Source organism: Dipodomys ordii, unplaced genomic scaffold (genome assembly GCF_000151885.1).
Source record: "Dipodomys ordii isolate 6190 unplaced genomic scaffold, Dord_2.0 Scaffold97, whole genome shotgun sequence".
Taxonomy (NCBI): Eukaryota; Metazoa; Chordata; class Mammalia; order Rodentia; family Heteromyidae; genus Dipodomys; species Dipodomys ordii.
Genome location: NW_012267313.1, coordinates 8,986,788 through 9,011,576, shown reverse-complemented (window position 1 = coordinate 9,011,576; position 24,789 = coordinate 8,986,788). Strand labels below are relative to the sequence as shown.

At 36.9% G+C, this 24,789-nt stretch overlaps 1 protein-coding gene across 1 annotated transcript in view; it reads right to left on the bottom strand.

Moving 5' to 3' along the window:
• Pex7 (peroxisomal biogenesis factor 7) overlaps positions 1-23,097 on the bottom strand; it is a 54,007-nt gene extending 30,910 nt beyond the window's left edge. The window contains exons 1-6 of the mRNA XM_013026788.1: positions 23,008-23,097; positions 16,445-16,522; positions 15,991-16,099; positions 6,638-6,744; positions 4,898-5,011; positions 2,640-2,695 (exon numbers count right to left, since the gene is read on the bottom strand). Of these exons, the coding sequence (XP_012882242.1) occupies positions 2,640-2,695; positions 4,898-5,011; positions 6,638-6,744; positions 15,991-16,099; positions 16,445-16,522; positions 23,008-23,097 (554 nt within the window). The remainder of the gene's footprint in view (positions 1-2,639; positions 2,696-4,897; positions 5,012-6,637; positions 6,745-15,990; positions 16,100-16,444; positions 16,523-23,007) is intronic.
• Between the last annotated feature and the right edge of the window lie 1,692 nt (positions 23,098-24,789).

Genomic DNA, 24,789 nt, shown 5'->3' with positions numbered 1-24,789 from the left:
TTCTTATGTAGAACCAACACAAGTCAGGAAACGTATGTATGTGTGTGTGTGTGGGAGGCATGGGGGAGGGGGGTTACTGAGGGCTTTGTAGTAGCTAGACAAGTATTCTACCATGTGACCCATATTCCTAGTCCTTTTGACTTTAGTTACTTTTTTGGACAGGATCTTGAATATTTGGTCAGTAACCCTCATAAGCAGCCTCCTACGTATGCCTCCCATATAGCTGGGATTACACGTCTGAATGACTACATCTCACTTATTTTTTGAGACAAGGTCTCACTAACTTTGTACCCATACTGGTCTTAGACTTCAATGGGATTACAAATTTAAATCTGTTATTTGAGACAGGGTATCACTGGGTATCACTGCTACCTCTGCCTGAGCTGACCTCAAACTTGCAATTATCCTACCTCAGCCTCTCAAGTAGCTGTACAAAGAATCAATGAAATGAAAAGTTGTAACTTTGAAAAATAAATGAGATAGATAAACCCTTAGCTAAACTGACCTAAAGAAGTAGAAAAAAATCAGAGATAAAAATAGAGATATCACAACAAATACCAATGAAATCCAGAGAGTTATTAAGGAATACTTTTAAAACATATACTAATAAATTCAAGCATACAGAAGAAATGGATTAATTCTAGATGCACTACTTACCAAAACTGAACGAACAAGAAATAAACCACATAATAAGATCTATAACAAGAAAAAATCTTGAAGTAGTAATGAAGTTACTCAAGAGGCTGAGATCTGGAGGATCTCAATTTGAAGCCAGCCTGGCTCAAGTGGTAGAATACTTTCCTAGCAAATAAATTCATTCCCTAATACTAAAACTAAAAGTTAAAATAATGGAGAAGACAACTTAATATAATTTTTCAGACTTATGTAGCAATTGAGGTTTATGCTTGAGCCCCCCCAAACCAAATAAAAGTTGAGGCGATGGCTTCATAGCAAGAGCTGGAAAAATAATTAAGAATTATCATAGTATTTTTAAAGATGACCTCTTATATAATTCTTACAATCACCTTGTGAGCTTATGAGGACAGATATTACGAATTTCCCCCATTATATCTAAAGAAACCTGGTCTCTATGCAGGGTAATTGCTTATTTAAAGATCTTTTTAATTAAATATTAAAGATCCCTTCTTATTTAATTATAGTCTTAATTTTTCCACATGCCTGTGAATAAAAGCATAAAGCATGAAATGAAAGCATGAAAGCATGATCCTGGCCATTTGTCCCCCAAGAACACTAAACCCCTCTCCCAATCTCTACTATTCCTCAGGAGTCAGGGAAGATATAAAGCCTAATGCTTTCTGAGTATGGTTTGGTACCTACAAGATTTTAGAACAATTCAGCTCACATGCAGTTGTACCAAATATTTCTGAGACAAATTTGTATCTTCAAACCAAGGCATTTCCCAACTTAGTGTTTAGGAGGGAAAAGTGGTACTTAAGGACATAAATAAAATAGGGAATAGTCAGTAGGGTTAAGGCCATAGTTACAATTCTAAAAAGAACATATGGGAGGTCATCATCACCCTTTAGTAACAAATAAAACACCAAAAAAAATTAAAGATGTACCTAGACAAATAGAACCTACAAATTAGGAAGACCCAATTAAAGTCATTAAAGATTATAAAAATGCAATCACCAAAAGATCAAATATACAGTATCGATTGAGTAGGGCTTCTGGAGACTAGTTTCAGACACCAGAAAAGTTTTGGAAATCCAAGGATTTGTTTGTTCCCATGATGTGACAATGTGTAGCAGAAGGTTCTGAGCTCCCTATCCATCTTGCTTATCCTATCTGGAGAATTCAACATCTTTGCTCATCTCCTGTTCTGCAGTTTCTGTGACACACTGCTCTGGGTTCTACTCTAGTGGGCTGTTTCCTTCCTCCCTCCAACATCAACTTCCTCCTGTTCTGCTTTTCTTTACATACTCATTTTTTAGCATACTCATTCTTATGGAGTGAATTATCACTAAGTTAATGTATTCAAACACACTATACAACTCTAACCTCCAGCCAGTAATCTAGTTCCACAGTTCAAGTCTGGAGTTTGGGGTATATGGTGAGCAATCTGAGTGTGATTGTATTTCCTAATTTGGATTTTATATCTTCCTTCCTTCCTTCCTTTCCTTCCTCCCCCATTTTTCTTTTTGGTTATACTTGGGTTTGAATTCTGTGCCTCGGGCTTGCTAGTAGGCAGATGCTCTACCATTTATGCCATGCTTCCAGTCCTGTATTTCCAAGTTTGTCTAATGGCTTGTATTGGATCAATCCGGAAAACCAAGTTTCTCTCAAGACACTGTTATAATTTATTCTAATAGAAACGCATTTTACACCAAGCTATATAGATTCTAGCACATCAAATAAATGAGAAATAAAGAGAGAGATGTGAGTGACTAATATAATACAGCCAAAATGAATCCAAATGCTTAGAAAGTCCTTACAAAAAAAGTATACCAGACACAGAATGTGGGCTTAAAAAGTTAGTACTTTAAAAGAAAGTAAGATTGAACAGCAGGAAAGATGCTTATTATTAATAAAATAAATACATTATCTTTCAGAAAAATTGCAAAGATACAAATTTACTTGGTACTTCATAATAATATGTATTTAAAAAAATACTATACCTTACAGTAAAATCATAGGAACATGAGGCCAGCACTGAAGCATGAAATGGTGAAAACTAAAAAAGAAAATTAAATAAAAGAAAAAGTTAGCTGTAATTATAATATGCTATTTCCTGTAATCATTCCATGAATTATTATAATAAACAAGTTATTCAGATCTGTCACTTAAAAAGTATGTCTTTCTGAACCTTACATACTTTGAGTTAAAGTGTTTTAGCCTTTTAAGAATCCATTTATAAGCTGGGCACCAGTGGCTCATGCCTGTAATCCTAGCTACTCAGGAAGCTGAGATCTGAAGATCACAGTTCAAAGCTAGCCTGGACAGGAAAGTCCATGAAAGTCCACCAGAAAACTGAAAGTGGCGCTGTGGCTCAAGTGGTAGAGCACTTGCCTTGAGCTGAAGAGCTCAGGGACAGCACCCAGGCCGTGAGTTAAAGTCCCAGGACCGAAAAAAAAAAATCCATTTATAGGAAAAATATTTATTCTTACATTCTCCAGAGAAAATCATCCCTCAAGCTTTTAAAAGTTTATTTGTAATAAGTATTCCCAAAACATTGATAGTCTGAAAAAAATTAAATAAACACTCTTATTGGCTGCCCAAACATGTTTCTGCAAAATTAAGAAATTTAAGTATGTGATAAGACATAAATTTAATTATAGCATTTACTAGCTTTATTATTCATTCTACAAATAAGTATCAAAATAAACATTTAAATATTAAAATACTCTTAAAATATTTTTTCCCCAGTACTGGGGTTTAAACTCAGGGTCTCATGCTTGCTTGACTTGCTTGCTTGAGCCATGCCTCCTGGGCTTTTTTTCTGGTTATTTTAGGGATGGAGACTTTTCTATTCAGGCTGCCTTAAAACCACAATCTTCTGGATCTCAGGTTCCTAACTATCTAGGATTATAAATGTGAGCAACCAGTGCCTGTAATAAATACTTTTTACGAGATTTACATATTGAGAATAATGAAAAATCACTGCAAGGAGAAAAATGACAATTTTACTGTCAAGTAACATTACCAATACAATAAACATACCACAGAGGGTGCCCTTTGTATTTATATTTATTTAGTGTTTATCTTACCAGCATTTTAGTTAATCATTTGTTTATTTAATCTGGGGGGGAGGCGGTGCTGGGACTCTAACTCAGGCCTCATGCATGGTAGAAAGGAGCTCTAGCACTAGGTACATATCAGACTCACCATCATTTCAATAAGTTAATCCACACATATATAACTGCATTTGAATAGCATTTTACAGTTCATAAGGCATTTTCACTACACTACCCTACTTCATTCTCACAACCACTCTAAAATATACATAGAAACTATGTTTTCACTAATATAACTTTTCTACATAAGATTACCATTAAAATCTAAACAAATCAAAATATAGTACTATATCTTATATGCCTGAATAATAGTCAATAAAACTTAAATATTAATTTAAAAGAGATTTAGAATTTTAACTATAGGATCAGGTCTGACTACCCTATAGAAAATATTAATAAGATACATTTTTAGCCATTAATGAATAACCTCCCCAAAATAATTAAGGTGTTTTCCACAGTAACATAGAAGAACACACCTAAATAAGAACTGAGAAATTAACTTATTACTTTTTTAAAAAGTTACTTCATTCGCTGCTGTTGTAATAGAGTAGAAATTTTCCTATATCCTACTTATTTGTAAATATTCAGTTATCACTATGTCAAAGGCAAAATTAATCATCTCTATATCAATCTCAAAAAAGTAGAGAATTTCCTACTGAATAGAAAAGTATAAAGAATTATAATACAGAAAGGTAAACTGATACTGTTAGGAAATAATCTTAAAATATATTAGGGGGTATAGGGTAAGAAAAACATTTTTATCTAACTTAATATACTGAATATTCACATTGTCCTAATCATTCAATAATCATTCAAATATCTGAGTGAATTTTTGTTCTTAATATTGATGACCAGGAGAAAAAGGAATCAAATCCCAGAGTACTGAGTACATAGGAGGATTGAGAGTTCTAAGCCAGCCTAGAATACATAACAATACTATCTAATAAAACCAACAGCAGGGAATGTAGCTCAGTAGGAGAGCTGTTGCTAGAGTCAACAAGCCCTGGGCTGGACCCAGAATTACTAAATAAAAAATAAATTCAACAAAACAATCCATAAACACCAAAATACTCTTTTATGTATGCTTTATTGATTATATTTGTATTTTCATCTATATATTAAAAGCAAATGTAAAATCTTACTTTCACCCTTCTAATAGCATAGGTGTGACCAAGAAGTTCAAACACTGGTTGTCGTACATTCCTTAAATCCCAGCCTCTCAGACTGCAATCCACGGCTCCGGTCACCAGCAAATTCTGGAAACAATCCAGAGAAGGGTCAACTATGACAACATTACAGTTGATCTATATTAAGTCTTTACATGTTCTGCTACCTAGAACTTGTGGTGAGCCCAGAGCTCCTGGCTGAAGAGACAGTGCTCAGCCTACTCTACATCTACCCGAACAGCAATTCATTGTCTAGATACATGAGGCTTTAATATAAGATCATTTGCATGAAAGTTGCAATGATTATAAAAAGTTTTGATCACAATAAAGTATATAACATTATCTTTTTCACATTACTGAATTATCACATATGCCACAATTTTTCTTGTAAGAAAAATTCACTTGTGATGGTCAAAATTGAAACTGCAGCCATCAGCACTGATATTCTCACATAAATCAAGTATTACTACTAAATATGTACTAGTTTTTCTTTCTTTTTATGTAAATGAGTCTGCCAGTATAATGTTCTTTTGTTAATTTAAAATTAGAAAATAGGGTATATATGTTTTGACAATTTTTTTGCAGTCAAAAACCACTGGTGGGGCTGGGAAGGTGGCTCAGTGGTAGAGTGCTTACCTTGCATGCATGAGGCCCTGGGTTCGATTCCTCAGCACCACATAAGCAAAAAGAAAAAAGCCGGAAGTGGCACTGTGGCTTAAGTGGTAGAGTGCTAGCCTTGTGCTGAAGAGCTGAGTGACAGCACCCAGGCCCAGAGTTCAGGCCCCATGACTGGACCCCCCGCCCCAAAAAAAAAAACAAAACCAAACCAAAACACTGGTACAGAAACAGTAAGTAGGGCTGGGAATGTGGCTTAGTGGTAGAATGCTTGCCTAGCGTGCATGAAGCCCAATTTCTCAGTACCACATAAATAAAAAAAAGCCAGAATTGGTGCTGTGGCTCAAGTGGTAGAGTGCTAGCCTTGAGCCAAAGAAGCTCAGGGACAGTGCCCAGGACCTGAGCTCAAGCCCCAAAACTGGCAAAAATAAAGAAAAAAGAAAAAGAAAGAAAAAACAATTAAGTACATTTGCATATATTAAATCTCTTTCTATTTTCAATTCTTTGCTCATGTGGCTGAAGCTTTGAAAACAGTTACACATGGACATGGCTATCATAGAGAAATTTGGAAATTAGGCATATAAAATAAGATGAAAGAAAAATTTAAAAACATCAAGACTGTCATTAAAAATCAAATTACAAAAAGTTCATCAGTCTAGATTAGTAAAATGAAAAAGAAAGTAAAGCAAAAGATGATACAAAGTGGCAGGGTGAAGAGCAATCACACAGAGAAAGAAAGAAAAAGAAAGAGAGAGGAAGGGAAGGAAGGAAGGAAGGAAGGAAGGAAGGAAGGAAGGAAGGAAGGAAGGAAGGAAGGAAGGAAGGAAGGAGAAAATTACAAAAATTATAAAGCACTTTCCCAAAACAAACTGGAAGGGCTGCACTGCTGAACTTTTGAGAATTTGTGTTTTTTACTTTTCCTGCTTTATGAGCACTTAGATTCAATTAATGCTAATGCATGTCAGTCACAATCACTAATTAGAAACAAAAGGGACTGCATTTACTTAATGGTCCACCCAAGTCCACATAAACAAAGACAAACGAAACTGATCGTTTCAACATTAGGAAGAGCAGCCACACAAAATGGAGCCACACGTGTACCTCATTATATTTACACCAGTCACAACTCAAGATTTCAGCCTGATGTGCTGGGATCACAATTCGGACTCCTGTGGTCTTCATGTCCCAAACTCTCAGAGTCTGATCACCTGGAAAGTAAGACTTGATTACTCACGTTCCATCCCCACAGCAGGTGCTCAGGACACAATGTGCTGCTCATAAAGGTAAATCAAGCTAAGATACTCCCCCTGTTAGGATACTGCCATCTCTGTATGATTTTAAATAAGAACTACTAAACGTGAAAGGCAACAGAAAGCAATACAGAACAATAATGTTTTAACCCCTACTCAAAGAAAATTTGAATCTCACAGAGACAAAGAATTTTGACTTGTAAGTGGTTTTGTTTGCTTACTTGTGTGTGTGTGTGTGTGTGTGTGTGTGTCCTCATCTTAAGGATATTACAAGAATGATTTGCTGGGCTGGGAAGGTGGCTCAGTGGTAGAGTGCTTGCCTTGAATGCCTGAGGCCCTGGGTTCGATTCCTCAGCACCACATAAGCAGAAGTAAAAGGAAGTGGTGCTGTGGCTCAAGTGGTAGAGCGCTAGCCTTGAGCTGAAGTGACAGTTCCCAGGCCCAGAGTTCAGGCCCCACGACCGCACCAAAAAAAAAAGGTGTGTGTGTGTGTGACCTCATCTTAAGGATATTACAAGAATAGGGTGTGTGTGTGTGTGAGACCTCATCTTAAGGATATTACAAGAATGATTTGCTTTGCCTAACTGTACAAAGTCACCCTGACTAAATGATTTAAGCGTGTGGTTTGCTTTCAATTTTTCTAAACTATGAAAGAAATAAAATGAAAAAAATGACAGGATAAATAAAAGCTAGAAATATGAATTTACTAGAATGCAGTTTCTGTAAAGCACTAGCCATGGTCTCTAGTACACAGTAGACACTATAACATATGGTAACCAAAGATGCTAATTATTAAAATTGACCTTTACTTATTTTATATACCCAATTCTAAATCACATCGTCACATCAAATAGCTAAATTTAGACAATGTTTTTGACTTCTCTGAAAGCTGTATAAGAAAGATAAGAATGTGTGCCATTAATGAATGTTGAGGTCAAGAACAAGAGCTCTGAATTCCATGGCAGAGCAATTTCCTAGCATGTACAAGACCCAGGGTTCAGCACTGCAAGAAAATAGGGCAAGAGGAAAAACAGGGGCTTTGAAGTTCTAGAGCCTGGTTCTAATCCCACTGGATCATCTGCTGGCTGATAATGTCTAATCAAGTTACTTTACTGACCCTTGGTTTCCATACTTATGAAGAACTACCTATAAGGTTGAAACAAGGTAAGGCAGTGGGGCTTAGTATATGCCACATATGCCATATAACCTTACTGTTCAAGAAAATGAGACAAATGCCCATGTTCGGAAGTCATTCCTGTCTCCATTAATAACAAAAATAATGGGTAATAGTTATTGAATGCTTATGCATTGGATGCTGTTCTAAACATTTTATGCATCTTAACTTTTTATAAAATACTACAGTAATGACATGAAGCAGGAATTATGATACTATCAAAGCAATTGCTCTAGTCTTTACAAATGAGGAAAATGGAGCCTGGGACACTAGGCAATGGAACCTGTACCTGAACCAGAACCACTGCTCTGTGCCACCTCCTCATGTTGTCCTAGACAAATGCCATACAGTCCATGCTGCCTGATGCTTGCTTGAGGAAGTATTCCTCCAACGAGGTTACTTTTTCTCTAAATCGGGGGAGAGAGGTGTTTTTTCTCTCTGTCATTGGGACATTTGTTATTTTCTCCTGAATTATGTTAAAATAAAATTCCTAACACACCACAGATAAAGTTAAAATCTTCATTGTGCTCCCAATCCCATTCTACCTCCCTCCCCACCCTGACAGTTCAGCAATCAGGAATTGGATAGGCATCTCTTTCATATGTTTTCGGCGTACTTTTATGGATTCATAAATACATACTATTCCTTGCATACATATGAGATCTTTTTCCACTTTCATTTGAAAACACCATCCAGGTACTTTATAAAAGGTTGAAGAACACTTTGATAGATGAAAGTAATTGGCATTTTTTGGATCTAAGGACAATAGGGATGAAAGGGATCGATGAGTGTGGACATACAAAGGGAATCAGTTCTGAACTGGTTCAGGTTAGAGCTTCAAACACCTGTAGGCACCCTAAAAATAATCAGTCTCCAGTTTAGCCACCAGTCAGGAGAACGTGTTTCAGAACTCCAAACAGCTTTCATGAAATGACTTTTCCTTTCTTGCCCTAGCCTTTTGTGTCTATCTCAAAGTGATGTGGATGGCTAGCAACAACTTTCTTCCAGGAACAGCACACTCCCTTCTCCAAGTAATTCTCCACACAGGATCACTCTGCAGCTGGAAGGTCAAAGTAGCCATGGAGCCTCTGGTGGCCAAGAGTCTTACTGTATGGAGAAAGCAAGCCTACAGTCAAGTTACCAAGCAGTGACAAATTCAGATGAGAGACACTGTCCTGGGGCAGTTCAAACAACCCTTCCCTTTGTCGGTACGCTTCTCAACAAATGTGCCAAGGACCTACAACAGCTCTACTTCTATCACTTGTGAGTAGAAAGGATGTTTCTTATCATAGGGGGGGGTAGATGGTATACTCCCCAAGTTTTTGTCTCTAAAAAATCCCAACATTTGATTTAACATGAGGCTTCCTCTTTAACATACCAATGGCTTTCAAAACCAGATACAATTTAATAGTAAGTTAAGAACTTGGAGGTCTTCTATAGCCATGATTAAAGAATTGTCTAAAGTCTAATGAGCTGTGTTACCTGACTATTACCTTCTCTGAGAATGTGAACTGATTTAAAGTGAAGACTAGGAGATTAAAAATAATCTACTGTAGCACTATGATGAGTGAGTCTCACCTGACAGAAGGATGAGCAAAAGTTATCAGACACAAAAGCATACAACAGGTAGCAAAGTATTAATCTCTGCTATTAGAAGGCAGAGCTGGATGTCCTGGAGGTGGGGTAGTGGGGAGGAGCAGGGACATAAAGAACTAGATGAAGTCCTCTGGTGTAATCATGTTTATTGATCCAAGTAAAGGTTACACAGATGGGCTCACTGTGAAAAATAAGTCAAGTTGTTCACTTAAGGGTACACACCTGTTAGGTATGTGTAAGAGATTCAACAACAAAGGTTGGGTTGATGGTGAATCAGTATCTCTCACACAATATTCTGGCTCTGCACCATCATATTCAAGCAATATATAGATTTAAGTCATGGCTTAGGTTGTCCTCCTGGCATTAACTTGAGGGACAGAAAAAGAAGACTGCTGTACAGGAGTTAAGAACCCCACGTCTCTGAAAGTCATTTTTATTGTACACTGTTGACATTCTGTCTTCATCTCTGTTGCCCAGGCAAGAAAGAGGCCTTCTAGCAGTGTGTGACATTCCACTCTTCCAGCTGCCAGGGCGTCTGCATTTATATTAATCCCATCTCCAGACACCTGGCCCTGGCCTTTCACTGCCAGCCAGACTCTCATCAGGGTCCTTGATGATGCCATAGTCCTACCTGAATCACCAGCTTCTCTTATCAGTTGCAGACCTGCCACTGGCAGCAAAACCAATTGGCAGGGAGTACTATGACTCTGCCTAATTTCAAAATGCAGCAAGTAAGAGGAAGAACAATGAGTATACACAGAGTCTAAAACTGTCAAGACAACAGAGTCCTGACAGAGTACTTTTGGGCCCAAATAAATTAATCTAATTGAAATGCCAGATGTCTCTCATATGAAATATGATTTTTCCTTACAATACAATGAGGTTTATTTTAACTACTGCTAGACCCCACACATTGAGGCACAGCTAAGACTTATGCAATTATGCAGTCTGTAATAGGAGTAATTTAGTTTTCATGATTCAAAAGAAAGTTTACTTCATATTAATTCCCTTTATTTAAATAGCTCATATATCCTTCCTTTCTGTCTCATGAACTAGACAAAACAAAATACCCTTTGAGAACTCTGCTATGAAGATATACCTACATTTATCTCTTCCTTTTTGGTTTTAACTTTACTAATAATAATTAATTCAAGTCCTACATAACCTTTAAGGAGACTAAACTCTTGGAGTAGCCTAACTGGTTTATTTCCATATATTATCTTAAAATGTAAGACTGAATAAAATAGCTAACAATATATGTGCCACACATAGAAGCTTATCATAGAAGCTTTTATCCTATCATTAAAAATAAGTTGAGTTCCATAACTATGAGCTTTGCAATTGAGATTGTTTTTATGCAAAGACTATGGTATATTTTATAGCAAGCAATGGTGAAACAAAGAACATGGGGGGAACCAATGCAACAGCGATATACACAAGACAATATGTTGGAAATGATCTGCACAACTTGAGGGTGTGGGGTAGGGGGAGGGAAATTAGGAGAAAAATGAGGGAAGGGGTGACAAGTTTGACAAGAAATTTACTTATGGGGCTGGGAAGGTGGCTCAGTGGTAGAGTGCTTGCCTTACATGCATGAGGCCCTGGGTTCGATTCCTCAGCACCACATAAGCAGGGGAAAAAAAGCCAGAAGTGGCGTTGTGGCTCAAGTGGTAGAGCGCTAGCCTTGAGTTGAAGAGCTGAGGGACAGCGCCCAGGCCAAGAGTTCAGACCCACAACTGGACCCCCCCCAAAAAAAAATTTACTTATTACCTTACTTACTATAACTGTAAGCCCTCTGTACATCACCTTTACAATAAAAAATGCAAAAAAAAGATTGTTGAAGATTATTACAAAACTGAGGAGGGAAAAAAAACAAAACTTCTCAAACTTAAGAAACCACCTTATCTCTGAGTTCAGCACTGAAGCCACTCTGCGGGTTTTCAAAAATTAGATGATTATGTTCCTATGAAAACAAACATGGCAGCTCCCACCACATCAGTGGATATAAACTATTTATTTAACATATCAGACAGAGCTATCTGAAACTAATACAGTGCTTTCCAAATACAGCTGATCACTTGATTCAACTGGGATGAAATATACACCTCCCAAAAGGCATTCTGATTCAGCAGAACTTGGGTGAAGCCCAGAATTCAGTTGTTATCCAGGCTCCCTAATGAATCTAGCGATTGGTAACTTTTTAAAATTCCTGTGTATTCAGAGCCTGTACAGAGCAAGCTACTTTAAACATCTGTTCTCATAGTCATTCTAGCTGCACATGTGCACTACAAAGGCCATTCTGATGCTCTTCAAATATATGGTTCTCTGTACAACCCACATCTTTACCTCCATCCTAAGAATCTCCTAACTTCCTAAGGCAGTAGCTTGGACATTCTTTTCTGAGGAAAGCATCCCTGAAGACCACTAGCACTGACAAGTTCATTTATACATTTCCACAGAATTCATGTTATCATAAAAATAGGTAACAGTTCTAGGGTTCTTATTCTCTCTGTGTGTGGCAGCCATTTGAAGTCCTTCCTGTACATGAACTCAAGCATCCTCAAAACTGCATAGTATAGGTCTTATTGCCCTTCTTGTAGAAATAACAGAAAGGCTAAGTAGCATGACCAATGTCACACCACCACAAAACAAGAACATGGTGCTAGGAAGCCATAAGTCCATGTGCTAACCACTGTGTATCAGCACCACTAGCTTGTTTGTACCTCCCTTTTTCACTAGATGGTATGTTCTTGACGAACAGGAACTTTGCTTTCATCCTCACTGAATCTCCAATGCCCAGTAAATGGCATGTATTTAATATCTGGTGGGCTAGACGAGTGTTCTTTTCAAACATCAAAATGAACCATGGATGTGTTTTCGAAACTCAGATAAGCTCTAGATCATATGAAATAACAGACAAAAACACTTTAGTGTTCATCTGTGGAAGGCTTTTGACTGAATAAGAGAATATGGAAAGCTATAGGAAATACATGAAACAAGACGTGCAAAGAAAATCTGCTAAGGAGCTCACCTGCCTATTAATGCCTTGCATATGACTTGGCAGGCAACTTTTTTGGGGGGCCTCCCTTGAAGTGACCAAGGCACATTAAGTGTTTTAGAGCTTGCTTTAAGTTTTTACTATACCACAACTCCTTGTGGTATTTTTGCAGAGTGGAAGAAATGTCCAATTTTTTCAAACTTAATGAAATAGCTAACATTTGAAAATTATCATGAAGAAATATTTTAGGAAAATGACACACATGATAAATCAACATTTTAATGAGTTTTCAAAAACTTCTAAACAGCATTAATGGATCTGATTCAAGGGGCAAGTTTTAAAAAGTTTATTTTTGTTGATTGTTTTGCTTTGTTTTAAGGAACACATTTCATAGCTTGTAGGTTTAGTGTTTGGTTTGATTCCTCAAATCCCCTGTGATTTATTTGAAGCCTTAAATGTACAACCATTATAATGCACATTGGCCCCCTGGAATCTAATCACCTACTTCTACTTAATCAAGATTTATTCCTCATATCCTCAGCACTTGAAGTTTGGGTATCATTCCCATTTTCTGCCGGCCACTGCAGGAGCTAAGCTGGATCTAAGTCAATTAAAACAACATAAAACAACCACAAGGACCCACTGAACCAATGAGACAAAGTAAAATTCTCCTGAATATCTGAGAGAGGACCTTCCACTTTTCCTGTTAGTCAGAAATCATAAGAATGGAAGGGTGGGAGCTACTGCCATCATCTGGTAACTTATAAAAGACAAAAGACAGAGCCCTATCTATATCCAGCTTTCCCTCTAAAGCTAGATCTAGTTCAAGAGTTGGCAACTCTGTCAGAAAACAAATCTACCTTCTTCCTTAACACAGTATAGGCCAAATTTTGTGCACTTTTTACAAAAGAATTCCCAATTAATATGACAAAAATATATATATATATATAACACATTAAGATAATATAATTGAAAAGATGGTCTCTGAATATTCTATATATACTATCCAGGGTAAATATTACAAATATATATGTGTATACAATATTACATAAAGTTCAATGTGAAAGGAGTTATGTGTGACTCAACCCAAATAAAGGACTAATACACATAATTCTGGCTGATATGTAAATAAATGCACCTGTTATTAGTTCATAATTTTTATCACTGGATTTTATGTTTGGTCACCAGAATAAAAAAAATAACAAAAGTGGGTTAGGGGTGTAGCTCAGTCATAGAATGTGTGCTTGGCATGCATGTGGCAAATTCAGCTCACACACACAAAAAGGAAAGAAGAAAGGAAGGAAGGAAGGGAAGGAGAGAGGGAGGGAAGGAAGGAGGGAGGGAAAGAAGGAAGAAAGAAGGGATTAAATAAATTCAATTTTAGAACCTTAAATAATATTATAAAGAAAATCACATGTAACAGAACTTAAAACAAACTATCTATAATCTGTCTTAGTACAGTTATACTCATGATAAAATGTAGTGCCTGTTGCCAGTTACAGCTCCCAGCAGACATGCCTTCACTGAAAGGGAAATGTGTTCCATTCATTTTTATGATGGATACTGCTAATTCCATTCAGGGTTTGAAATGGGCCCTCTGAAACTATAAGATATAACACCAAAGAACATCTCTCTTTTGTATGAAAATACATACTAATGTCAACCTAATATATATGCTTGTGAGAACTTTAACTTGTACCAAGACTCTCTGAATTAGGGGTTTTCATCAAAGGTAAAAATAGAAAAGTATGATTACTAAAGTGAACTGTGGTTATCTTAGAATCTGCTTCACTACAAGTATGAAACTCATTTGCATTAAATCTGAAGCTATTTTGCATGGAATTAAAAGCATAAAATCTGACCAATGCAAGCTATACACATAGATCAAAGAGATAATTTCATATTGAGTATTAATAATGTTTCCATTTACTTAACATACACCCAACTTTATGGCTAGCTGTGCCACAGAAATATAAAAGATCTAAGAGGAAATTCAACTTCAGATAAAAAACGGGACGAGGGCCAGGCGCCAGTGGCTCACCCCTATAATCCTAGCTACTCAGGAGGATGAGATCTGAGGATCACGGTTCAAAGCCAGCCCGGGCAGGAAAATCCATGGAACTCTTATCTCCAATAAACCACCAGAAAACCAGAAGTGGCGCTGTAGCTCAAGTGGTAGAGTTCTTGCCTTAAGCTGAAGAGATGAGGGACAGCGTTCAGGCCCAGAGTTCAAGCCCCATGAATGACCAAAAAAAAAAAAAAAAAATTTGGGACTAGGACAAATCTACTACTGCTCTCCTTAAAATGATCTGACACTATGGAAAAAATGTAATTCAGATTATAGATGAGAAAGCCAAGGCCCAGACAACATAGAAATTTTTAAAAATAATAGTATTATAAGTTTACAAGATATACAGTTCTTTATTTTAAAAAATAATGCAATTAATTTTTAATTCGAGAAAAAGATGTTTCTTAGCTATGCTTGCATACATAAATATTACCATTATTTACTATTAGGATCTCAAAATATTGCATAATCTAAATGGATATATATGTATATAATTTATTTGAAAGTTGCCATTTGAGTGTTTTCAATCTAATACTTGCAGAATTCACAGAAATTTGAATAACTTTAAATTTTAGAATTACAAGAAAGTGAACTTGAAGAAAGGCCTACCTTTAGACTTCAGATGAGTCAATGAAAGCTACTAGAAGCATACTACCTTCTCCACTAGCTATCACCTTTTCTCCTCCCATAAGCAATTAACTATACAAAAGAGCTTCTAGTGCTTTGTCTCCCTTCAAAGTTCTATACAAGGTATCAGAATACATTTTCCATAAAGGACCAGGTGGTAAATATTTTTGGATTTGAGCACTTTAAGCCTCTAACAACTTTAACACTAGTGTGAGAGCAGCCATAAGCAATATGCCAATAAACAGACATGGCCATGTTCCAATTAAACTTTATTTACAAAAGCTACGAACAAGTTATTATGATCTGAAGACAGTAATTTGCCTAGTATATTCGATTCTAAGGCTTTGGCTTTTAGTTACCAATTATGAGCTAAGGACACAATTGTAAAGCACCAGGTCTGTGCATTAGGACCTTCAGTTTCAAACCTGACCTGTTCAGTGACAAACTTTGTGTGTTTCAAAAGTTCAATATTGTTCTAAAAGAAAAAGATCTTCTCTTTTAAATGTATGTCTTAGCTATGACATTATCTATCATCTTCAAATTTTTCCAGTCTTTAAAGGTTAGATTCGGTTAAAGATACTTTGGGCCATAGCTGCCGCTTGCCAATAAGTTGGTAAAGAAGGATAGATCCCAAGAACTTAAAGAATAGGAATACACTTTTCTTTGAATCGAGGGCACACAGTGCCATCTAGCGGGGAAAATTAGGCTACTCCAATTTTTGGTAAATTCACAAGTATTTACCTGAGGCTGAAGCAAAACAACCAGGGATGTGAGGAGACCAGATTGTGCTATAAATGACACTTTCATGGCCTCGAAAGGTGCACAGACACTTTCCAACAGTTGGATCCCACTACAAATAAATGAATAGATTATTTAGCAGAAAAACATATACTCTTATGTCTACAGTATGTACAATACACTATGTTTACATATACATACTACCTCAAGAATTTTTATCATCTACTTTATATAAACTAAAATAGTCTTTTAGAGGCCAACATAATCAATGATAAGATAATTATTAGTCCATAGCTAAAAGAGTAGAAAATTTTAAGTTCTAGTGTTTTAACATATTTTTGAAAAAAATATTGAATAATAGTAAAGCTACAGAAGGATATTTTGGGGGGAAAAAAAGACAACTAAGTGAAAGCACTGGACAAAAGGACTTTGTTTCTACATACAGACTTTGACATACCACTTTGACAGTTTGGTCCCATGAGCCAGACACCACGAGCTGCTCACCTCTGGTTTGGCTCCAATCAACACTATACACCTAAAAACATTTTAGTGTTTAGAAAGCAAAATAGCATCAAGTTTAATGTTGCATTGTATCTCTTTATAACAGTAGTAGCTAGCTACAACAACTGATTTACCTCATCAAAACATCAACTAGCTGGGTTATCAATGGTTCATGCCTGTAATCCTATACTCAGAAGGCTGAGATCTGAGGACCTCAGTTCATAGCCAGCTTGGGTAGGAAAGTCTGTTGTTGATACTCTTATATCCAATTAACCATCAGAAAGTCAGAAGTGGAGCTGTGGCTCTTGTGGTAGAATGCTAGCCTTGAGTGAAAACTCAGGGACATAACCCAGGCCCTGAGTTCAAGCCCCAGTACTGGCAAAAACAAATAAACATCAACTAAAGTCTTATTCAATATGGTGCCTGAGAAATGGAAGTTGGAGGGGTAGGGAGGACAGGAAGGGATGGTAAGGGGAGGAGGCAACAATGCTTGTCAAGAAATGTACTCATTACCTTGCTCATGTAATTGTAACCCCTCTGTACAGTATTTTCACAATTAAAAAAAAAAGAAATGGAAAAGTCACCTTGCCCATTCATGCATAGGCAGGACACATTCTGCCTTATTACACTCTATGGACTCATTCCAAACCTTCCTCACCAAAATAAGCTATATGTACTTTTGAACCTACCAACAAATCACTGTTGTAACACCTCAAGGAAAGGTCAGAGCAGATTAGAAAGTATTCATCTAAAAAGGCCTTGTGCAGTCAGTGTTTATCAGAAAGCATTAAAATTCAATTAATATCCCTATTGGGCCTTTCTTAGAAAAAGCTTCTAGGGACCAAGTGATCCTTCCATATCTCTTGGCAAACAGCTTTAGTGACCTGGTACTGATACTCTTTTGTTTTGTTGTTTGTTTTTTGGTTGGTTGTGGGGCCTGAACTCTGGTCTTGGGCATTGTCCCTCAGCTCTTCAGCTCAAGGCTAGCACTCTACCACTTGAGCCACAGTGCCACTTCCGGCCTTTTCTGCTTTATGTGGTGCTGAGAAATCGAACTCAGAACCTCATACACGCAAGGCAAGCACTATACCACTGAGCCACTGAGCCACCTTCCCAGCCCAGTACTGCCACTCTTAACTTCAGCTTCCCTGCTCTCAGTGAACCATTTTAGGTGACATGTCTAAAAATGTATGGATATGGTTTTGTTCATTCTGTTGCTTACACGACAAATGATACACAGATCACTACTGTAAGTAAATTCAACAAAATACTGCATATTTACTAAAGTAGTAATGACACAGATCTAAGTACATACCATTAAATAGGATCAGCCAGAGGGTCATTTTCAGTCTTAAACTGCCCACATATATGTAGGTGTATGACTGTGTAGGCTTTTTGTGGCTTAAGCAGGTGATTGTTCTCTATTACCCAATGCTATGCTCAGACATGTGAGAGCCTGAGGGCGGGGGAGGGCAGAATCCATAGTACTGATCTTGTCCTTATTTAAAATTTAGATGCTTTGGAGCTGGGAAGGTGGCTCCGTGGTAGAGTGCTTGCCTTGCATGCATAAGGCCCTGGGTTTGATTCCTCAGCACCACATAAGCAGAAAAACCTGGAAGTGGCGCTGTGGCTCAAGTGGTAGAGTGCTAGCCTTGAGCTGAAGAACTGAGGGACAGCGCCCCACAACCAACCAACAAATAAATAAATAAATAAAATTTTGATGTCTTAACCCCAAAAAGTCCAACTTAGAGAAGCATAGATGGTGGTTGCCAGGACCTGTGAGAGGGACAGAAAAAATGGGTCATGAGCAACGAGGAGATGCTGGTCAAAGGTATAAAATTTAAGGGAAATCTAAATATCCAATGACTTCGACTGTACATATAGTTAGTAATAATGCATGTACACTTGAAATTTGCTGAGACAGTAGATCTAGAGATACACACACACACACACACACACACACTAATATCAGGAGATCAATGTTAATTAGTTTGACTGGAAATAAGATATACCTACATCAAAACATCTTAAATATATACAATTTTTATTTGTCAATATTTCAATAAAGCTGGAATATTTAGCCAGGTGTGAAGGTACCACTCAGAAAGCTGAGTCAGGAGAACTTTAAGTTCAAGATGACCCTAGACTACATAAAAACAACAACCAACAAAAACGCTGGGAAAAAATTTCAATGAAACTATTAAGGTTCTAGAAAATAGAGATGAAAATTTTCTATCTTGTACATTAAAGATTTCTGCATTCATTTTATGTTCTAAAACATTACACTATCAGATGATCTTAATGACCAAATTAAATTAAACTAGCCAAGTAAGCACCTCCCATGTCAGACCCTGGTCCTAGCTCTGGTGCTGCCCATTCTCACGCCCTGAGTTCCAGCCCACAGGCTACATGCTACTTTATAAAATCTGAACCTCATCAAAACCATTCTGAAAGGCTATATAATATCACTGAAACCAATTCCCAAGGAGCTTATTTTTCATTTATTTTATACTATATTTAATTAAAAATTGTCCAATAAAAACTATGCCCAGAGTTTTCAGTGCCTTTCTCTTCCAGGGCACTCTTTGCTTGGCTTCCCATACTACTCCTCTGGCCTCACCACCTGAATAGCTCATTCCTACTTTTCCCTCAGACTCAAGGATACATTCCTTGCCTTCCCAACACTGTAGCCCCTGAGCTCACGATAAGCACTAAATATAAGATGAACAGAGCCTCAGTCTCTCTATCTCAAAGAGATCATCTTCCTATCTGTACCAAGTGAGGAAACTTGTAGGGTCAAACTTTTTTGAAATGAATGAATGCACAGAGAAAAAAGTCTGAGTGGAAACCCTATCTCCTCTTAGTGTATTCTTCCATCTCTTTCCTATTCTTAACTTCCCTTACCACTCCCACTCAAAGAGTAGACATAGCGTATGGTCAAATTAAATAGAGAGAGAGATCCACAAAATCTGATTCTAATCTTTAAAAGCAGGGTTTTTCTAAAAGTCTATTTTATGAAGTTTCTCTCGGCAGTGGTGAAGAAAATTAATTGGGACAATGGAAAAGATGGGGGTGGAGACTACTGAATAGTATTTTGTGCTACTTTATGAAACCTGAATTTCATCAAAACCATTTTGAGAGCACATATTTTACTAGTGAAACCATTCCCAAAGAACTTTTTTAATCTATTTTTTACAGAACTGCTCCCTTTCCAAGTTGCTCTATTTAAAAAATGTCAAATAAAAATTGTGCCCCAAATTTTTGTACTTATCTGTATGAATGTAAAAGAAAAAGACAGTGACTTTTAATTATTAAGAGATCAGAAAAAGTTTTCAATTTCAATACAAAGCTTAATATTTTTTTCATTAAGGATTTAAAATCATGTATAAAATTATAGAGAATAGTATAACCTCCTATTATACACTTTTTGTTGATGTTGTTGTCAGTCAGGGGGCTTGAACTCAGGGCCTGGGCACTGTCCATGAGCTTTATCACTCAAGGCTAGCATTCTACTACTTTCAGCCACAACATCACTTCTGATTTTCTGGTGGTTAACCAGAGATAAGAGTCTCAATGACTTTCCTGTCCAGGCTGGCTTTGAACCACAATCCTGAGATCTCAGCCTCCTAAGTAGCTAGGATTTACAGGCATGGCCACCAGTGCCCAGCCACACTTTCCATAACGATCTACACTTTGCTCATCTGTTTTATCTAACCCATTGCTGGCTGACTGAATCACTGCTAGAGTATCTTAATACCCACCACTTTACCTCTAAGTACTTTAGCAGGTATTCTTCTACATCAGTACAAGGTCGTTTTTCAGCACAAGGTCGTTTTCACCCCTGACAAGACTAACTATAGCCCTCTAATATCACCTGATACTTAGTATCTTCATGTTTGTACCGATTATTAAAAGAATGACTTTTTAATAGTTGCTTTCTAAAAAATCAATATCCAAATAAGATTTATCTTTTACATTTAGCTTTATGCTTCTTAAGTCCTTTACCTAAGATTTTGCTTTTTCTGTTCTCCTTTTTAGGCCATTTATTTGTTGAAGAAACACAGTTATTCATCCTGCCCAATGCCCTCTATTCTGAATTTGGCTAATTATTTCCTTATGGTGGTGTTTAACTTCTTCCTCTAGACTTCCTATTTCCTTTAAATTTAAGTTAGATCTGATGGCTTAATCAGATTTAGCTTAATTTTTTTTAGCTTCCTATTATATTAGGAGGCTTATAATTTCTGATTGATCTACTTTTAGTGATCCTAAACTGTTCAGAGAAAGCTTCAATCTTCTATTAATGGTTTTAGCATTCGACCATGTCCCTCATCCAGAGTCATTATTTCATTAGGGCTACTGAATGGTGACTTTCTGTTATTCCTTCTGTATACATTACGTGGGATTCTGTTACAAACAATTTTAAATCAACTTTTTGTTTAGTCAATAAAATTTCTAATGGAAAAGGCTTCATTTCCTTACCTTTATTTATTAATTTTCAGAAAAATGAGTCTATTTCCCTAATAATCTTCAATGTTGGTAAGTTTTTTTCTAGTAATTACAATCCCATGTAAGAAGTAAAAATATATATATGAATGTATGTATGTGGTCTGTGTGTGATGCTGCAATTCATTATTGTCATTCTTTATGATGTTTGTATTGTCCCATTTTTGGACAATGAAAGTGTGTTCAAGTTGTCTCTTCTATATTTTGGACATGCCTACAATGGCCTCTTATAGTCTGCCTGCCTTCCTCTCTTCCTTCCTCTCTTCCTTCCTTCTTTCCTTCCTTCCTTCCTTCCTTTTTCTCCTTCTCTTTCCCTTTCTCTCTCTTCCTTGGAGATAGATTTTCAACTCTGTACATTGTACCTCCTAAGCAGATACTCCATCACTGTACCAACCCCTCTAGCCTTTTTGGTATTGGCTACTTTGAGATAGGATCTCAAGTTTTGCCTAACTCAGACCAAGATCCTCCTATTTTAGCCTTCCCATAGTACCTTAGCTGACAGACATGTCTCACCATGTCCAGTTTCTTTCCACTGAGCAGACTTTCTCAAACTTCTTTACCCTCTTGAATGTAACAGAGACTTACTGGTTCAATCTCAGTCTCCTCTATTGTTGGGATGACAGGTGTTTGTCCTGGCACCCAACTTTTCTTGTTTTCTAACACAAGAAGATAGCTTTGATTCATCTTGTATAGTATTTGTCCTGACCTGAATAAATGATTTTTCAAAGAACACTGATCCTTTCTGAAGAAAATTAGTATTTAGAAGCCAAAATCTAGACAAAGAATATTCACTGCTACTTTTGTCTCCATAGTGAAAAGACCTAAAAATGTGTGTGTTAATTCTTCAGGCAAAGGACAAGAAATCACAAGTTTCCCAACAAAGAAAAGCCCAGAACTGGATGGATTCACTGATGAGTTCTATCAGACCTTAAAAGAAGAACTAACAACAATGCTTGTTAAATTCTTTCATAAAATAGAAAAATAAAAGGATTCATTCTACAAAGGCAGTATTATATTCATTCTAAAACTGGACAAAAGCATAACAAAAAAGGAAAATCAAAGACCAATCTCTTTGATGAACACTGATGCTAAAATTCTCAACAAAACTCTAGCAGCCCAAACTCAACACATTAGAAAGATCAAACCCAATGATCAATTTTTGGTTTCATCCCAAGGATGCAAGGATAGTCCAACATATACAAATCAATAAATGTAATAATACATAGCAGGAACAGAATCAAGAACATGAATCACATGATCATCTCAATGACACAGAAAAAGCCTTTGACAAAATACAACATCCTTTGTGATAAATGGTCTAAAGAAGCAAGAAATAAAAGGAACCTACCTCAACATTCTAAAGGATACAGATGAAAACCTATAGCTAACATCATATTAAATGAGTGGGAATTGAAATCATTTCCACTAAAGTCAGAAACAAGACAAAGGTGTCTACTCCCACCACTTTTGCTCAACGCAGCACTAGAATTCCTAGCCAGAGCAACAGGATGAGAGAAAGAAATTAAAAAGATTCAAATCATCACTATTTGTAGATAAAAACTTCTATATCTGGGGAAACACCTTCAGAAACCTAACAGGATATAAACTCAACACTAAAAACGTCAGTAGCTATCTCTACAGAATAAATGAATATTCTTTGAAAGAAGTCAGAAAAACAATTTTAGTCACAAAACAATAAAATACCAAGGTTAGCTAAGGAAGTCAAAGAGCTCTCTATAAAACCTTTTAGACAGAAATTAAAGACCCCAGAAGATAGAAAGACTTCTCACAGTCATGGACTAGCAGAATTAATATCCTTAAAATGGCCAAAAAGCAATCAATGAACTATCATCACATTTCTAAAGGTCATTCTTCACAGAAACAGAAAAATCAATCCAACCAAGTGCCAGTGGCTTACACCTATAATCCTAGCTATTTAGGAGGCTGACATCTAAGAACTGCAGTTCAGAGCCAGCCTGGTCAGCCATATCTGAAAGATGGTTCTCTCAAACTGACCTTTTCAACAAGGTAGCCAGTAGCATTCACTGGAGAAGAGACGGCTTCTTCAATAAATGGTGCTGGGCAAAGCTGGTTATCGACTTCCATGAGACTGAAACTAGACCTAAATCTCAAAATCAACTCTCAATGGATTGAAGATCTCAAAGTAACACTTGAAACTTTAAACCTACTACCAGAAAACACAGGGAAAAGTGGCAAAGTTACAGGCACAGGTAGTTACCCTGATTGCCCAGAAAACAAAAACAATAATTGACAAATGAGACTACATCAAATTAAAAAGTTTCTGCACAGCAAAAGAAACAAATACCAAGATACAAACCACAAAATGAAATTCTTGTCAGTTATTCAACACATAAAGGACTTATATTCAGATTATACAAAAAGCTCAAAAAGTTGAACAGCAAAAGAACAAATAATCCAATTAATATATGGCCAAGCAGACTGACAAAGCAGTTTTCAGATGAAATACAAATAGGTGATAGACACATGAAGGAATGTTCAACATTGTGAGCCATAAGGAAATGCAAATCAAAACTACACTAAGGCCATGTACCAGTGGCTCACACCTGTAATCCTAGCTATTCAGGAGGCTGAGATCTGAGGATCGCAGTTCAAAGCCAGCCCAGGCAGGAAAGTCCCTGAGACTCTTATCTAGTTAACTACTAGAAAACAAGAAGTGGTGCTGTGGCTCAAGTGGCAGAGTGCTAGCCTTAGCCGAAGAGCTGAGGGACAGCACCCAGGCCCAGAGTTCAAGCCCCACAACCGACAAAAAAAAAAAAAAAAAAGCAAAAACTACACTAAGACTTCATCTCACTCTAATCAGAATGGCAATCTTCAAGAAACCAAAAAACAAATGCTGGCCAGGATGCAGAGAAAAGGAACTCGCTACATTATTGGTAGGAATGAAACCACTGTAACCACTGTGGAAATCAGTATGGAGGTTACACAAAAAACTAAAAGGAGACTTTCCTTATGACCCCACTGTACCATTAGTGGGCATATATGTTAAAGAGTGAAGCAATATACAAGCAATATGCCAATATACTCATGTTTATTTCATCTCTATTTCCAGAACCCAGTGGTCCAGTCAGCTGAAGATCTCAACATGTATACTATGGGATATTATGCAATTATAAAGAAAACATTGATGGAACTGGAGACCATCATCTTGTGTGAGATAAGCCAACCTCAAAAAGCCAAATACTGCATGTTTTTGCTTATTTATGGAAGGACATATATATTCATGAACAGTACGTGCATATGTAAACATACATAGATACATAAGTATATTTTTATATATACCCATAGAACACAATTGGAGGATTCAAATGAGGGGGAAATGATGGTGGGTGAATAATTTCAATACATTGCATCTATGTATGAAAAAAGGCATAAGTTATCTTAATGAAATCTGATGAGCAAAAGGGCACTAGGGATCTGACAAAGAGAAAGCAATAGACAGGGTTTTCTGATTAAAATGTAGTATATGTATATCTGAAAGACCACAGTAAAACTCCTAGATGCAATTAATATACACTAAAAAACTGACAACAGGAACGTAAAACAGCCTGTTTGGGGGAGAAGCGGCATTAGCAGGAGAGAGACAGGTGAACAAAACAAGTAAATGTTCCTTAATAATACATACATATTTGGGTATGACCTGCAATCCAAACTATTCCCTGGGACACACACACACACACCCCTAGCCACACAACCTGCAATCCAAACTATTCCCTGGGACACACACACACACACACACACACACACACACACACACAC